At 62.9% G+C, this 17,367-nt stretch overlaps 1 protein-coding gene across 6 annotated transcripts in view; it reads left to right on the forward strand.

The window, feature by feature from the left end:
* Positions 1-6,733: 6,733 nt before the first annotated feature.
* PMEPA1 (prostate transmembrane protein, androgen induced 1) overlaps positions 6,734-17,367 on the forward strand; it is a 48,099-nt gene continuing 37,465 nt past the window's right edge. The window contains exon 1 of one of the 6 annotated variants that reach the window (XM_070051383.2): positions 6,734-6,751. Coding sequence is in view for 2 of the 6 variants with exons in the window: in XM_070051380.2 (XP_069907481.1) it covers positions 7,542-7,650 (109 nt within the window). In the remaining 4 variants the exon portion in view is untranslated. Of the gene's footprint in view, positions 6,752-7,013; positions 7,651-7,846; positions 7,991-11,996; positions 12,016-17,367 lie in introns of those variants that run through there. The other 5 variants (XM_070051380.2, XM_070051381.2, XM_070051390.2 and 2 more) reach the window with 5 other exon arrangements.

Consider the following 17,367-nt stretch of genomic DNA (forward strand, 5'->3'; position numbering starts at 1 on the left):
TGATCACCGTGGACGTCTGGCACCGTTATTTCAGTCTCTTTTCTAATAACCGTGCACAAAATTGGGGCCAGTTCGGTAGCTTTTTTTTTTTTTAATTTATAAAGGACTTTTAAAATAGCATCAGATAATCTTTTGAGGAGTTACATCATCTGCAGCCATCAGGTATTCTTTCCTTAACTTCACTGCACTTTTGCTTTTACAAATGAAGATGGAGTCAACATTTTTGTCCTTAAATCTTCCCATAGTTCTCTGATTATCTCCTTAAACTGTGTCATAGAAATGGAACTGCTGCCTGAGAACACACATACTTTTTTTTAAGGCTTATTTATTTGAAAGGCAGAGTTTCAGAGAGGCAGAGAGAGAGAGAGAGAGAGAGAGAGAGAGAGAGAGAGAAAGAGAGAGGTCTTCCATTCGCCAGTTCATTCCCCAGTTGGCTGGAGCTGCGCCGATCTGAAGCCAGGAGCCAGGAGCTTCTTCCAGGTCTCCCACGCGGGTGCAGGGGCCCAAGGACTTGGGCCACCTTCCATTGCTCTCCCAGGCCATAGCTGAGAGCTGGACCGGAAGTGGAGCAGCCACATCTTGAACTGGCGCCCATATGGGATGCCGGCACTGCCGACGGCAGCTTTACCCGCTGCGCCACAGCGCGGCCTCTGAACACAGACTTCTGAGGGCCGAATCCACGCTGCTTCCGTTCCTTCAGCGGCTGTGCGGGGAGTACACGCCGTGCACTCCCCAGGAGCTGCTGGGAGCCGGGGATGCGGCTGACAAGAACACAGACCGAGACGGTGCCGCCCTCACCATCTTCTGGACACCCTCCGGGCCTCAAGCCTGGGGACAGCTGCGCCCAGACAGGGGCTCCAGGGGCAGGAAAGGGGTGTGTGGAGGAAGGGGAGAGCGCCTTCCCCGGCCACCCCTTGTGGGGACTCCCGAGGGCAGCCGGGACCCATTCCCCTGGACACACTGGGGCCGGGCCAGACAGCACCCGCTGCACAGTGCAGGTGACAAACTCGTGAAGCAGTGACGAGAGACGTTCTCCAAAGGGCAGAAGCGGGACCTGGGGCTCGCCTGTGTCTGGAACCGGGTCGCAGCCCCCGGAGCACGGAGCGCACGGTGATGCGCTCAGCCCCTGGTCTCAGGAGCCTGTGCCCCACCAGCGTTCAGTGCCCGACGGGAGCCCCCCACGCCGTGCTCCCCGGGCCCAGTAAGCAGGTGCCTTCCTGATGGGCCTTTCAAAGGTCGGGAAGCTGAGGCCGCAGACGAGGTCACGTAACTGGAAGCTGTGATAGACACGTGTGACCTCACGGCTGCTGGCGTGCAGGGCCCAGGTCTGACGGATGAGAGAGCTCCCCCACTGCCAAGGGCAAACTCCCGGGCGCAGAGCCTGGCGCCTCTCTGTGCCCGGGGAGCTGCCCGGCGCCCGCTCGGCCCAGACTCCCGTGTCTTCTCATTACTCGGCCTCGCGCGCTCTCCCTGAGCCCTCCACCTGCCCCTCCCCAGACCCAGCAACAAGCTGGCCCTGCCCAGTGCTTTACGCCCCGCCCACCAGTGTCCCCACCCCCTGCCTCCCGGGCCTTATTCACGGCTCCCAGGCGGAAGGCCTGGTTTCTCCTCCAGGAAGTTGGCGTGAATGACAGTTATTTCGAGAAGTGTTTCAGACATGAGTTCAACACCTGGAATCTTCCAGACCCCTTTCAGGCGAGAGTAGCCATAACCACTTCAGGGAGCACAGGCCCTGGGGGTCCTGGGCCAGGAGTCAGGGCGGGCCCCCAGCTGGCACTGCCTTCACTGGGAGTCTCGGTTCTCCCTGTGTAGCTGTCTGCCAGGACACGAGAGCGGTACGCCTGTCCCCTCTCCCTCCACGCCCCTGCACCTCCCTGCCGGGGCCCCAGAGAGCAGACAGGTTCCCCGCCAGAGACAGAAGGCCCCAGGAGAGCTGCCAGCGGGGGGTCCTGGGAGGGGCTTGTTGTTGGGGACCCCAACCACGTGAGGTCCTGTACCAACAACTGAAACACACAGGACACAGCCAAGGAAACACACCACACACGCACACACGCAGCATATGAGTGTGCAGAGACACTCCACAAACGCGCCATCCAGACCACACGCACACACACGCACACACGCACACACGCAGCATATGAGTGTGCAGAGACACTCCACAAATGCGCCATCCAGTCCACACGCACACACGCACACACACGCACACACGCAGCATGAGTGTGCAGATACACTCCACAAATGCACCATCCAGATCACACGCACGCACACACACGCACACACACATGCGCACATGCACACACGCGTGCACACACGCACACACGCAGCATATGAGTGTGCAGATACGCTCCACAAACGCACCATCGAGACCACACGCACACACATGCACACACACGCATACACACAGCATATGTGTGCAGATACACTCCACAAACGCGCCATCCAGACCACACGCACACACACGCACACATGCACACACGTGTGCACACACGCACACAGCACTCACGCGTGCACACACACCATGCATCTTTCTGGCTCCTGGCACTGGTTAGGAGCCTATACTTGGAGGGGGAGGGGGACAGCGGGAGGAAAGATGTTAGTGAGCAGCGGGGGTCCCCAAAGGCGCCACCCACAGGTTCATGCCTGTAGGGGCCACCCAAGCGCCTCCTGCCCAGCCCCCACTGCGCCAGACCCCGTCTGAGGCTGCAGCCTCTTGGAGCTGAAAGTCCGTCCAATGCTGCTTGTGCGAACTGAGCCCCCGACACCCCCCTCCTGCTGCCAAGTGCCCCCCCACCCCCGCTCATGGTGGAGGGCCAGGTGCAGCGAGGTGAGGCGCTGGCCAAGGTCAGCCACGGGGGTTCTGCAGCAGGCGCCTGCGGGAGGTGCTCTCCACCCCCTGCAGCTGCTCTGTGTCTCTGGAGGGCACTGGAGGATTCCGGGGCTGCAGTCGCCTGAGGCCCCTAGGGCTGAGCAGGGTGGCTGCGCAGAGGCGGGGGCGGGGGTCAGGGGGTGCAGAATCCACTTGCTGAAGCCACAGCTCAGGGGCTTTGGGGCCCGAACACCTGCATTCACATCCTGGCTCCGTCTCAGGATCCCCGGCCTCAGTATTCCCCTCTGACAAATGGGAATGATTTTAGTTCGTCTGCCCAGGCTGCTGTGGGAGGGCCCGGCTCACTGAGGAGCCTGACGCATATTTGTTGAGTGACTAAACGGAAGAATGTGAAGTTGGTAGAGCCCGGAGATCCCCAACAGCCCCGAGCTCTTCTTAGCGTCTCAAAAGTAAAGAAGATGCTGACCTGGTTAAGTCGGCGGCCGAGAACCACAGGAAGGACTTGGGGGAGAAAGTGACTCAGCTGGCAGAAGGTGCCCGGGTGGTGATGTCACTCGAAGCAGCTCCGGCCCACTTCTGAAAGGCGGTTCTGTCTGCCATGGCCTGGGGTAGGGGAGGTGAGGGGCAGGGCTGGCCCCAGGAAGGCCTCCCTGCCTTGTCCCACGGCCACACTCAAAGCAGGCCCTTTGTTGGCTCAGCCAGGCGATTTCCACAGCGCCCGGCCACCCCAGGCCGCCGGGCACGGTCGGGACACTGCCAGCCACCTCGGCCTTGGCCAAGCCCACGCTGGCTCCCACGGGCTCCCAGCTGGCAGCCGGGGCGGTCTGGCATCTGAGCAGGACTGTCTACAGTCTGGGCCCCTTGTCAGGGCCCCTTGTTCAAAAACTGTTAGCTATTATGAATTTGCGGATGGCGAAAGAGGGCATTACACTAAGCAAGGGGGCTCTTAGGGGAGCCTGGGGTTCGTGGGGGGTGGTCTCCCCCCAGCTGCCAGCCTTGCCCCCTGGCTGTTTGCTCCCTCGGCTGGGAAGCCTTCCTGCTGGCTTGGGAAGGACCTTTTCCCTCTAAGCAACCTCGGCAGTGGCTTCGACCCAGGGCAGGGGCGGGCGGCGGCGCACGCTGTCTGGAGTCCCCGAAAGGCCTGTGGCTTGGGGACACACAGCCGTTTCGTGGTCCTGTGGCCATGTGTGGGCTGGGAAATTTCTCCCCGATTCCAGACTTCCTGGGATGACGGGGATTTCTTTGTTCTTCTTCCAGCAGCTTGGCTGGCCTTGACACCTGCTGCCTCCCCACCTGGGACTTCTTCCTCCCCACCTGGGACTTCTTCCTCCCTGGTCTGGTTGCCACCTTCCCAAAGAGGTCACCAGCCCAGGTCACTCCCAGACCCTCTCTTTGTGCTGTTCCAGCTCTGTCCTCTGAAACGGTCCCGGGGCCGTCTGTTGACCCAGGAGGTCTGTCTTGCCTTGGAGAAAATGAGCCCCAGGAGGTCAGGGACTTGGCCCTGGCCTTCAGTGGGTGCTCAGTAAGCACAAGTTGAATGAGCTGCCGCTTCCTCCAGGAAGGCATCCCCGATCTCTCCCTGCCCGGGGCCTGGGGGTCATCCTCACTGTATCTAAAAAGCCCTCACTGAGCCCTGGAGAGCACACAAGTCCTTGGCTCCACCTGTCCTCCACGATGGCACGTGGCTGCCCGAGAGCAGCTGGAATGCGGGAAGGAAGCTTCTTCCCTGGCTTGTGGTCTTCCTCCTCCTCCCCCACGCCCCGCAGGGACAGCTGTCACCCTCTGCCCTGGCCCACTCACCCTGAACAGAATTTGGAGTTGTGAGTGATTTGCATACGCGGAGCCTGACCCTGGACACAGCACAGTGCCCGGGCACGCAGGTTCGCCGGATTTAGCAAATGAAAATACGGACATCTGATTAAATTTGAATTTCAGATAAGCAATAGATCAGTGTTTAGTGCAAGTGTGTCCCAAGCACTGCCTGGGGTATACTTACACCACACACGTTCACGCGTCCCATAGTTTATCTGGCAGCCCTCGGCACACAGAGGGCCTCCTGTGGGTGCAGGCCTGGTCAGGCCACGCCTCTCCCAAGGCCACCTTGTCATGTCCTGCTGCCCACGTTCGCCGGGCCCTGTCTGAGAGCAGAAGTCCATCCCTGTAAAAGGGCCATGGAGCGACGGCAGCTCCTCCCCTCCTGGGATTGCCAGGACGGCAAAAACCTGCATGCGCAGTTCTCTGCTCTCACATCCTAGGCACCAACCTCCTGCTGCACGCCCCAGCGGCACCGCAGAGGCACCGTGAGACCCCCCCCCCCCAAGCTGTGCAGAAGCAGAGAGAGGCAAAGGCACTTGGCCAGCTCACACAGCTGTGCGCCACTCACTTTGGAGGGCCCACTGCTGACCACTGAGCCTGCAGCCCTCCAGCTTGGGGACAGGTTGGGAGACCACAGAGCCGATCCCAGGTGACGCCGTCAGCACAGCACGGTCGTTGGAGCACTCAATCAACAGTGGCCTTCCTGTTGACCCAGACGGATCGATGGGAGGGTCTGGGCGGCAAGCCGGGTTCTTTCTCCTCAATCCACTGGATTAACTGCTTCTTTCTGCCCTTGGCTTTCCACCTGGGGTGTGTAAACGTTGCCTCATTCCCAAGACAATCAATGTGTGATTCTCCCTGCCGGACGGGCCAGGTCTCCCCAGTGAGGCTCCCCCCAGCCCCAGGGCTGTGCACTGCGCCCCTGAATTCCAGCTCTGGGCTGGAAGCTTAGTGAAAGTTTGTTGATTGAAGGCAGGAAGGGCGGCTGAAAGGAGGGGACCCTGGGCGACCCCCGCCCCCACCCCTAGGGCAGTGCCCAGGAATCCACCCCCCCCACCACGCCTTTCTTCCAGGTAGCAGCCAGCGCTGCTCGGGGAACACCTGGTGTGAGGACCTGGGGCAGCAGTGCCCGCCTCCCCCTCCTCGGGGAGCTGATGCCCTGACCCCGGGCTGGCCGGGGCTCTACGCCGCAGCGTCTCTGGCACCGCTGGACCTCTCTCCGGCCCATCCTTGGGTCCCACCAGCCATCCCTGAGCTCGGCAAGTCTCCCGTGTGTGTGTGTGTGTGTGTGTGTGTGTATGCATGTGTGTGTGCACGTGCGTGTGCGGCTCTGCAGGATCAACACTCTGGGCTCCACCTCCACTGCCCAAATTCCTTACTTGTCCTCCTCCTTGCAATCTATTTAAAATAAAATAAAACAACAGTAACGTCCAGAAGTTTTTTCTGCTTTGAAAAGAAAAAAAAAAAAAGCAAAGCAGTGCCTGCTCATTACCAAAACTCCGGGCACTGCAGGAAAACGTGGATACTTCAGCGCGCGTGCGTGGGAGGGGGAAGGCCAGGTACCCCGCGGGCCCTGTCCTCCTGCCCTGTTCGAGTGCTGGGGCTTACAGCCGGCGCTCCGTAAGTGCTGGTGAAGCCAGGTTCCCGGAGCGGATACACCGATTTCTGGAGACGCTGGCGTGGCGCCCGGGAGGACAGCCTCTTATGTAATATTTTAATATCTTTTTTTTTTTTTTACCCCATGAGAGTGTGTTCTCGTAGCACTTGGGTAATTAAAAGTTAATGAAATAAAATTACACCCCCGCCTTCCCCCTTCTGAACTCGGGAGCCGCGCCCCCCAGCCGGCGGCCCCCGGGGCAGCAGACAATGGGTGTGGATTCGCCCGGGGCCCGCCGGCTGGGGCCGGACAATGCACCCGTCCGGGACACGCATTTACATGACAACGCTCCCGGGCGTGTCTACGCGAGCTCCCGGCTTCCCAAGTCCGCCTCCGCGGGAGCGGGTAAAAGTGCGTTGGGAGGGGGCGCCGCGGAGCCGAAGGCGGAGAGAGCCTCTTGCGGAATTCGGCAATGGGTGACTGAGCTGGGAGCGCCCCCTCCCTTCTCCAAGGTCCCGCCCCCGGGCCCCCCGGGACATCGCGCTCCTTGAGAGACAGGGTGCCCCCCCCCCCGACAACCCGGGCTCGGGCCCCCGGCGGTGGCAGCGTGGGCAGGGAGTGCCGGCCACTGCCCGGCGGGTGCGGGCCGGGGTGAGCGCGCCGACTCCCCGGACGAGGGTGCGCAGCGCCCCTCCTCCGCGGCGCGCGTCCCGGGTCTACGCGGGCCGCCGGCTCTGGCCCTTTAAGAGGCCGCCCCGTTTCCCGTCACCCCGCCCCCCGGCCCGGGCAGGGGGTGCGGGGGAACCTCGGCGGGGATTGGCGCAGCGCGCGCCCCCTCCCCGGCCCCCGCGCGGTGGGAACCGGCAGCCCCGTCTAGCGCTGACGTCAGACCGTCTGCCTGCCTCGGACCGCGGTCTCGGAGCGAAACCCGATCTCCTTGGACTTGAATGAGGAGGCGGCGGCGGCGGCGGCGCTCGGCTGGGGGAAGCCAGCGGCGGAGGCTCAGCCCCGGCGGCAGCGCGCGCCCCGGCTGCGGGCCCATTTCCCGGACGCCACACGCGGGCACCGCCGCCGCTGCTGGGGCTGCCGAGGGGCGGCCGGGGGGCGCAGAGCCGCGCGGCCCCGCGCGCTGAGCCCCGAGGCGCCCCGGGAACTTGGCGGCGCCCCGAGCCCGGCGAGCCGGGGCGCGCCTCCCCCGCCGCGCGCCTCCTGCATGCAGGGCCCGCGCCCCGGGCGCCGGCCGGAGCGCCCCCCGGCCGCCCCCGCGCCCCCAGAGCCGCGCGCCGCCGCGCCGCGCCGTCCATGCACCGCTTGATGGGGGCCAACAGCACCGCCGCCGCCGCCGCGGGGCAGCCCAATGTCTCCTGCACGTGCAACTGCAGGCGCTCTTTGTTCCAGAGCATGGAGATCAGTGAGTGACCCGCGCCCCTCCCCGGAGGCCCCGTCCGACGCGGACCCCATGTCCCGGCGCAGCCGCGGGCAGGGGCCCGGGCCGCGCGCCCTGCGCCCCGGCTGCGCCCGCCGCGCCCCGGGCGCGCCCTCCCGGCTCGCGGCGGCTGGCGGCCGGCCCGGCTTTGTCCCGCGGCGCTTGGAGCTTGGCGCGGCCCCCGCTGCCCGCGCCCCGCCCGCCGGGCTCGGACCCGGGGCCCCGCGGCTGCGCCCGGCGCGGGAGGGCCTGGGCGTCTGGAGCCGGGAAGTTACAGTTTTATTTCCCTGAGGGGCCGTCACGAAGGAGCAATTAGGCCGGCGCGGTATCAACTTGGGGCGGGGGGAGGGTGGCCGGCTGGGAGACTCTGTCTGGCCCGCGAGGTGTCGGCCCCGCGCGTGTGTCTGGGGAGTGTGGCGCTGTGTCTCGTTCTCTGGGAGTGGATTTCCGTGCGTCTGCGGAGTGTGCGTGCCTGCGTGTCTCTGTCTGGCTCTCGGCGTGTCGCCCCGGGTGTCTGCGGGGCTGTGCGGTCCGTCCCCCGAGGATGCCGGCGTCCGAGTCCCGCACTCGGCGCGTCTGCCCCGGGGTCTGGGCTCCGGGAGCGGTGTCCAGGGATCTGACTCGGGGGCTCAGCGCTGGTGCGGCTGGCCCAGCGTGGGTCCTGCGTGTGTGTGTGTGTCATGGTGCCAGCGAGTCCCCGACGCACCTATAAATAGCGCCTGTCTGGACGGCCTGGCTGGGTCTGGCTGGGACCGTGCTTGGAGAGGAGTCCAAGTTTGGGGCTGTTTGTGGTTGGGACTGCCTTGCCCCACGGTGGGGCAGCTGGACCCAGGGTGGAGAGTGGGTGTTTGAAGCTCATGGCCGGCGCCCAAGCCCTGCACAGGCAGAAGTTGAGACAAGTGACCCCTGCTTCCTTCTGCACCGGGCCCGTCCTGGTGGGTGTTTGCGTGGATGGGGAAGGGAACCCTCTCCCAGACTGGCCCGCCTGTCTGGGGGGACCTTTGCCTTTCTCAGCTCTAGCGTCGTGTCCTTGTCGGCAGTCGCCCAAGGGGAAGAGGCCGTGGCTCTCAGTCGCCCTGCCTGCCTTTCCTCCAGCCACGTCTGGGTGACTCATGAGCCAGTTTCCGCAGGCGGCTGCCATGGTTTGTGGCCCCCGAGCCCTTACAGTGAGGTGACCAGCCCCGCCAGCCCAGGCTTCGGTGGTGGGGGGTCCCCAGTCCCTACACCCCACTGCTTCCCCACCTCCCCCACCCTCCTCCCTCAGCTGCCCAGAGCCAGGTGGGGAGGCGCCCGGAGAGCCCAGGGCCAGGGTTTGCAGAATTGACTTGCATTAAACAGGATTGCTTCCCAAAGGCCCCTGGTGATGAAACGCGCGAGGATGTCATCGGAATATGTCGGCACTTGTTCCGGGGCAGGCTGGGGGACGCTGCCCCAGGGGCCTCCCTCCCAGAGGACCCACTGGGTCCCATCCCCTTCCTTCCAAGGGCTAGGCAAGACTTTTTAAACATTTACACCTCGCAGTTTTTTTTTTTTTTTTTTAACTTCTTTCCCTGCTTGAGCTGATCAGCCCTCACGCTTTGGCTGACACCGAGGCATCTGCTCCACCGATGCAGCTGAGATGTGGAGGTGAGCACCTGGCTCCAGCCCGGCTTGGTTTGGCCCCGTGCACTTGGCCTGCTGCGTTCCCTACCTGCGGGAGGAAGCAGCCTGGAGCAAGCTGCCGGGGCTGAAAGCATGGGTACAATGTCACAGTTTGTTGCAAGTGTTAATCAGATTTCCTTGAAAGAGACTGAGATGAGGGAGCCCTAAGGCCACGTGTTTCCTGAGTGGATATGTAGGAAGGAAGGCAGGAAGGGAATGGGCTGACCACCTGCTGGGAGCCCTTGGCCACTGCAGCGCTGGGCTGGGATGGAGTGGGCCGCAGGGCGGTGTGGGCACCAGGACGACTCTCCTGGCAGAAGACTGACCTTGTTAGTTAGGGCCCTAACCACCCCTCACCCCCCACCCCCCACCCCCACCCCCGCCTACATTGCCACATCTGAACATGGAGACCAGAGAAGTCTGCTCTCCAGAGGCCCGGCTGCTGGGTGTGGCTCTCCGCCCACGGATGCCTGGGTCTCCCCTGTGTGGTCTTCATTGGCCCCAACTTCAGACCTTGGTGAACTTGGGGTTCACACCCTTGGCTTTAGAGACGGGGAAAGTGGGTGCTGGGAAGCTTTGCCCACAGCCCCCAGCTCTGCCCAGACCCGGCGTGGGCTGTGTCTCAGGGACTGCACACGCTGCCTTTTGTTTTTGGAGTTTGGGCCGCAGAACAGGTCCACCTCGAACTTGGGTTCTGGAGAAGCTCATTGGCATCGCTTGTATCTGGGAGGGTGGGGCTGGGTCTGCCCCCAGGAAGCCAGATGGGATGGCCTTGACTCAAGCAAGACCCTCCTGGGGCGGCATCTTCTGTGAGAGTCAGGGGTGAGGGTGCCGCCTGGGAGGAACTCCCTCTTCCCCAGACACAGTGGAAGCGTGCGTGGTTCTTGTCGACAGCTGGGGCCTTGGGGTGGAAAGCCCTTGACCCGAGCGACTCCTCCTGACGTCCGTCTTTGCTGGCCCTTTTGACCCCTGCGGCTCTGAGCTTAGCCCGTCTCTCAGAACTTACCCCGTCTCTCTCCTCCGACTTTCGCCTGAAGCCAAGGGGAGCGCCGGTTTGTGGCTGCGGTGGCATCTACAGGGGACAGGGTCCTGGGCCTCCCCTCCTCACCAGCCTGTTCCTAGCAAATATTCCAAATATTGGAAACTCCCAGGGCTCCCAGTTTTCCATGGGTGTGTCCTGCTGTTCGGCAGCTGTCTGGGCCCCAGGATTCGGCAGGGCTTGGAGCTGGGACCGAGCCACATCTCTGGCCTCTACCCCCGATGCTGGTACCTGGCTTCCATTACCTGGCTCCCAGCTGTGTCTCCCCTAGATATCTCCAGATGCAGCCGAATGCCCCCACTGAGCACCGCAGGGCTTTGGGGTCGGGGTGGGGGGAGGGGGAAGTGGGGCACCCCCAGGAGATCCTCACTTCCCTTCAGAAGTCAATCTCTTTAAAGGTTTGGGGGTGTTCACGCTTGGAGTTGCACCTGCCACCTCGTCTTCTCGACCTTACCTGAGCTGTCATGTGCTGTGAAGGAAAGATGGAGGTGCCCCCTCCCCCCGTCGAGACGAAGCCCTGGCTTTTATCTTGGGTGCGCATTTATAGGGAGAGACTCTGGCGTCAGGGAAAGCTGATATTTTGGGGTTCGGGTTAAAACACCGACACTAGGTACTGGCTCTTCTCTGCTGTGGGCTGTCCGGGCTGGGACTTTTCCCCCTGCAGGGTTAGTGACCATCTGGGCTTTAGGTTGCTGCAATCAGACGTTGTTGAACTTGGTTCAACTCAGACCTTGGCGTTTGGCGGCTGCAGTCTGAGACCAGACACTTGGCAGGAGCTTGCTGGGAGAACTGGGTTAAGCGCAGCGTGACCGGGGTCAGGGGTGAGTCGAGACGAACACCCAAGTGATCGTTCCTGCAGGCACGTGTGCTTGTGCTGGTCCATGCACACACACACGCACGCATGCACACGCAGCTCCCGCCCCTTCTGCCTGTTGTCCTCCCTACATTGTGCAGACGATGCAGGGCAAGCACTGTGTGCAGTGTCTTGCTTCCGGAAGCCCCCACAGCCTCCACACTGCAAGGGGCAGCTGCCTCCAAGTAGCCCCTGAGTCTCTGGCCCAGGGGTGCCCTGGCACCTGCTCCCCACCTCCACCCAGGCTTTGCTTTGTCCATTGTCTAAAAGTGTGAGAACTCTTGGCAGACGGGTGCTGGTGGCAGGGCCCCAGGCCGAGGGGCCGAGTGGCGCTGTCTCCTCAGGTGTGGTCGACACAGGGGCACCCCAGCCTCTGGGGTGAGTGATGGAGGCTGCGCACCTGCCAGCCTCAGGTTCCCGTGTGGGGCACGTGCTGAGGGGGAGATCACGGCGTGCCCCCCCCCCCCGTCTTGCTCTTTCGAAGGTGTTGTGTAACGCAGGCGGGGCTGGGGCGTGTTCCGGGAGCCGTGTGTGCGGGCGCCCGCCCTCCGTGTGCCCTGCGGTTGGCAGCCGGGCGCGCTGGGGGCTTCCTGGGCTGGCAAAGCCTCTGGTCTCATCAGGGAGCCGACCAAAGGGCGTCCCAGCACCACACGGGCCCCGTGTGGCCAGCTCTGCCGTACTCCAAGGAGCTTGGACGGCCAGATGTTGATGGAAAGAAAGCTCCTGGCTTCTCTGTGCTGGCACGTGTCCCCACAAGTCACCTGCCCTGCCGTGGCCGAGGGCCAGAGGCGCGGAGGCTGTGTGCCTACGGTGGAAGGTAGGTCCGACTCTGCCCGGTCCCCCAGTGTCGCATCTGGCACCGTGCCCGGTGAGGATGCCTTTGCCTAAACAGCGTTTCCCCACTGGGGCCTGGCTGGGAATGCCGGCACCAACAGGGCCTTCCGGGGATTGTGACCTTGAATGCGGAGGTAACTGAATATTTGGGTCACATTCCCCGTCTGTGCCAGGCCCACTGCGGGCCGAGCTGGCAAAAGCCTGGCGTGCCCGCCCCGGCCCAGTCGGCTCTCAGGCCTGCCAGCATGGGCGTACGGAGGCTGGGGACGGGGTGAGAGGCACAGAGCTTGGGCCACGGAGCCGGCATCACCCTGGCTGCAGGCACCCGCCGTGTGAGCGAAAGCCCAGAAACCGGGCTGGTTTGAGCCTCCCGGTTATGAACACGAGCTTCAGTTTTTACCGAGTGAGTGTGGGGGTTGGGCCAAACCCCTGCCCCTCCCTGAAGCCCCGACAGCCTCACTGCGTGACGCTGCCAAGCCGCACCTGCCGCCCCGGGGACCGGCAGAGGTGTGTGTCGCCGAGCTGAGAGGGACCTCAGGATCGGCAGAGCCTCCAGCACTCCCGGCCGGGCCTGGGGCATCCCTGGGCCGTCTCTTCCCTTCCCCGGGGACTGGTAGACTTTCGCTTCCGCTGCTTCTCCTGGTTGGATGTGGAGTGGTTCTTACGTGCCAGGCGCTAGTGACACATTCTTCCCAATCTTGAAAACAACTCAGAGAGCTCATGCAGTCACCAATGTGCAGATGCAAAATAAGGGATCAGAGAGGGTAAGGCACCCGCTCTGGGTCACACAGCTGGGAATGATGCTTCGTGGGGATTCGCACCCAAGCTCCTGATCCCACGGCCCCACGGGGACCCCTGAGCTCCCAAGTCGCTCGCTCCTGTAAGAAGGCTGATGGTCAGGGAGCTGTCCCAGCAAGCGGTGGTCGGCTCCCTTTTGCTCTGATCTCCTGGGAAGTGCCCCGTGCCTCGGCCCCAGCTCCTTGTGCAGCCCCCGCGCCCGCACCAGCAGCTGTGGGGGCAGGAGCCGCAGAGTGGCCGGGGTGTGCAGGAGAGACTGGTCAGAGTGCCCTTGGTGCTTGGGCACTCAGCAGCGGTCGTCACCCGTGGGCCTCAGGGGATAGCAGACAGGCCCCGGCCGCCTGGAGTGGCCTCTGGTGCCAGCAGGTGCACAGAAAGCCCGAGTTCATTTCAGAGCGGGCAGCAGAGAGGACACTCACGGAGCTTCATACAGGAACCCCCCCCCAGGCCACTCATCCTGGGGGTGCTCTGGGACCCCCCACCACAGCTTTCTCCTGTCCCGCCTGTCTGATTATCCAATAGTGGTGTCCTCAGAGGTTGGGGACGTCTTTTGTTTGCTGTGCCCCCCAGCGGAGCAGGCAGGTGGTATGTGTTGGAGGAAGGCAGGAAGTGGGCTGGCAGGTTTCTAGAAGGTTCCAGGCAGGCTGGGACGCTGTCAAGAAATTGTCAAGAAGGCTTTGCACACGTTCATTCTGAAGCAAGCTCAGAATCCCCTCCCCCCACGCCGAGGCTCCGCCTGCCCCCCGTGAACTGGACCCGCAGGACAGCGCGCCGGCCCGGGGGTGACGAGACGGTCGCCTGCGCTGTGAGCACGCGGCTGCATGGAAGATGACCCGTCATGGCCCTAGGAGGACGCGCTGTGCTGGGCACAGCCTCCTCCCCACCCTCTGGAGACGTCAGAGCCCCACAAAGCGGCAGGTGCAGGTGGCCGTGCAGGTGCGCCTCGTCCTGCTCCAGCCCCACCTGCGTGGCGGGTGGTGGCGGGGTCAGGGCCTCTCAGCCATCGCCTTCATCTTCCGAGGGCGCCCAGATGACAAAAGCGCCTTGCCAGGCCTGCCCCGCGCCCCAGAAGGAGAGCGTCTAGGGCGGTTCCCCGCACGCGCCTGTGTTTGGTTAGTCTTGAGCCGCCTGGCAGCTCGGGTGGGGCCTTCTCAGACGTGATGGTGAGCCGTTCGGTCACCGTCCCACCTTCCTGGTGGGCAGGCGAGCTCTGGGGTGTGTTTGCTGTGCACTGGGCTGGGGGCGGAGGAACAAGGGTGGCTTTGAGCCCACACCTTCCGTAAGCTGGTGAAGGTGTCAGAAACACAGGGAGGAACGGCGCTGTGGCGGAGTGGGCTGAGCCTGCCCTGCGGCACCGGCATCCCACATGGGCGCGGTTCTGGCCTGGCTGCTCCTCCTCCGATCCAGCTCTCTGCCAGTGGCCTGGGAAAGCAGAGGGAGAGGCCCAGGTGCGTGGTCCTAGAAGAAGCTCCTGGCTCCTGGCTTCGGCCTGGCCCAGCCCCAGCTGTTGTAGTCATTTGGAAAGTGAACCAGTGGATAGAAGGCTCGCTCGCTCGCTCTCTCTCTCTCCCCGTAACTCTGTCCCTCAAGTAAATAAATAAAATTTTTTAAAGAGAGCCAAAAGAAACAAAAGACCAGAATTATTAAAAAAATAGAAACACGGGAAACCTGTGGTCCCATTCTTTCCCCTTCACGTAGATTTTTAACTCCGATCATCTTTGATCGTATCCGTGGGTTTGGGAAACGGCTTTCCTGGCAGAAGGGGGCTTCAGTTATTTGGTAACAATTTTAAAAGACCCCTTAGCTCTGCGTTGTGAGCTCTGGGTGAGGCCCGACCCTGAGAGCCAGGGGCTCCCGCAGGCTGGATGGAGACAGCCACGCCTCAGCCGTCTTGTGGGCTCAAGATGTTTCCCTGCCTTCCAAGTTCTGGGAATTGTCCCACGTCCTCTGGTCCCTGAAGGGGCGGCTGTGTCGGCTCTGGTGTGCGCTGAGAAGTGGAGGCTGAGCCGCTGGGCGGTGGGAGTGAGTGCGCGTAGGCGTCCCTGTTCCTGAGCGGCTGGGGGCAGCGGTGGTTGTTGTAGGGGCGGGGGCGTGGGTGGTTGTGGCGGGGCGGGGGCGGGGGTGGTTGTAGGGGCGGCGGCGGGGGTGGTTGTTGCAGGGGTGGGGGCGGGGGTGGTTGTTGTAGGGGTGGTTGTAGGGGCGGGGGCGTGGGTGGTTGTTGCAGGGGCGGGGGCGGTTGTTGCAGGGGTGGTTGTGGGGGCGGGGGCGGGGGTGGTTGTGGCGGGCGGGGGTGGTTGTTGCAGGGGCGGGCACGCGGTGGGTCGCTGGCACCGCCACCCTTCGCTGTCACTGACGGGGTCTCCCTGGTCCCCAGTGTGCAGGTCGCGTAGGTACCAGGGATGGCAGCGTCCCGGTTGGTCGGTACGGTCTCCACGAGGTGGTGTTTCCTCCCCCAGCCTTGGGAGCGTGGCGGGGAGGGGGGCGAATGTGGCAGCTGTGGGTTTGTCAGGGTGTCAGAGGCTCAGAACGTGGAGTCCCCCTCTGCGTCCACGGGATCCGATCTGCTGACCCAAGACAGTCCGAGGGGAAAACCCACCCTGTCCTGAGTCCCTAGGGGCGTCTCCCCGGTGGTCATTCCCAAGATAACACGCAGCACAAGTATCCACGCAGCATTCATGTCGTCTTAGGGCTTGCAAGTCAGAGAGGAGTGATTTGAAGTGGCTGGGAGGGGGTGCGGTGCGGAGGTTCTGTGCCGTTGACGCCGGACTTGAGCATCTGCCGGTTTCGGTGTCTGCAAGGACCCCATCCATCACTGAGGGGCGACTGCTTTTACGTTTAGATCCCCGCCTTGTTACATCCGTGCAGTACAGCACATGGATGTTATTTACCGTCTGCATGTGTGTGTTACGTGTGAATTCCACCCCCAAGGCTGGACGGCGTCTTTCCCAGTTTTGAGTTCCCACGGGCTGATGAAATCAGGATTCCAGGCCCTGTGCAGGTTCCCAGAGCACTGCTGGGGACGCCGCTTGCCTTGCGGGCTCGGTGCGGGCCACCGGCCTCCGGCAGGGCAGCAGGCTTTGTGGCGCAGGGAGTCGCCGTGCTAACGCAGCCCTGCCGTGAGCAAGTTCTCTCCCCGATCTTACTGGCCCGGGTTCGAGACGCCGCCCTGACGTGAGGGAAGACCTTCCTGAGCACCTGGGTGGTGGCCGATAGCCGGTGGCAAGTGGGACGAGCCTGGGAGCCTGAGCCAGGCCTGGGGTCAGTTTTGTACCCTTCTCTGTCCCGGGGGCTGAGCGTCCCTGACGTGGGGGTCACTCACAGGCTTTGTGGAAGCTGCACAGGTGGTCGTCTGCCCCCGCAACGTGGTCCAGCCCAGGCCCTGCAGTGTGATTCATCCCGAGGCGGCACCTCCATCAGCGTTCGTGTGTGGCCACAACAGTTGTAAAGCGGCTTTGATCCGAGTCTGGTGGAAGTCCGTTCAGAGGAGCAGGGGCTCGGCTGATGCCGGCTGCTGCCCTTAAGAAGTGAGAAAGTTAGTGCTGAGACTGGCTGGGCCCCAGGTACCTGCGCTCCCTTCTTCACACCCCCTCAGGGGTCCCCAGGGCTGCGGTGACCCTGCAGAAGGGGCGGTTGGCCCAAGGCTCCCAAGCCTCCGGTCTGCAGAGCCACCTCCCTGGGCTGATGGGCCGTAGCTGGCCACGGCTCTAATTGCCTCGCTAAAAACAATTTAGTCGGTGATAATTCTGTAAACCTATGAATCAACTTTGCGCAAACACCCTGAGTAATTTCTTTGTTCTCCTCTCTACTTTGTAACTGGTGTCTGTGAAAGCCACAGGGCCGGGCTCCCGGAAGGCGTGATTCATTTATGGTGTCTGCGCCGCCTCGTTATCATTCAGTCATTTCAGAACGCCGGCGCGGGGAGCCGGGTGATTCATGCCGGGCTCGGCTTGCCAGCCGCTGGGGTCACGGCCGCAGGAGGAAACGATTTTTCCAACCTATTTATGGTGTGGGAGACAGAGGTGGAAGTAGTGAGGTGGCAGAGAGGTATCGGTTACATGGGCACCAGCCCCTGCTGGCACGCCACCCCGCCTGCAGCTGACTGTTAGGACGGATCACAGCAGAACCCACTCGTGTCCCAGGAGGGTCTGGCCCTGGTCCCTGCGCCGCTGCCGTGCGGGGCGGCCCCCATCCAAACCTGCCCACGTCATAGCCCCCCATGCAGAAGACGCTGCCTTTTTTTTTTTTTTTTTCTTATTTGACAGATAGAGTTAGACAGTGAGAGAGAGACACACAGAGAAAGGTCTTCCATGAGTTCACTCCCCAAATGGCCACTACGCCGATCCAAAACCATGAGCCAGTTGTTTCTCCTGGTTTCCCATGCGGGTGCAGGGGCCCAAGCATCTGGGCCATCCTCCACTGCCCTCCTGGGCCACAGCAGAGAGCTGGAATGGAAGAGGAGCAGCCGGGACTAGAACCGGCACCCATATAGGATGCCGGCGCTGAGGGCGGAGGATTAACCTAGTGAGCCACAGCGCCG

This window comes from Oryctolagus cuniculus, chromosome 11, assembly GCF_051225735.1.
Source record: "Oryctolagus cuniculus isolate XC-2025 breed Fujian yellow rabbit chromosome 11, ASM5122573v1, whole genome shotgun sequence".
Taxonomy (NCBI): Eukaryota; Metazoa; Chordata; class Mammalia; order Lagomorpha; family Leporidae; genus Oryctolagus; species Oryctolagus cuniculus.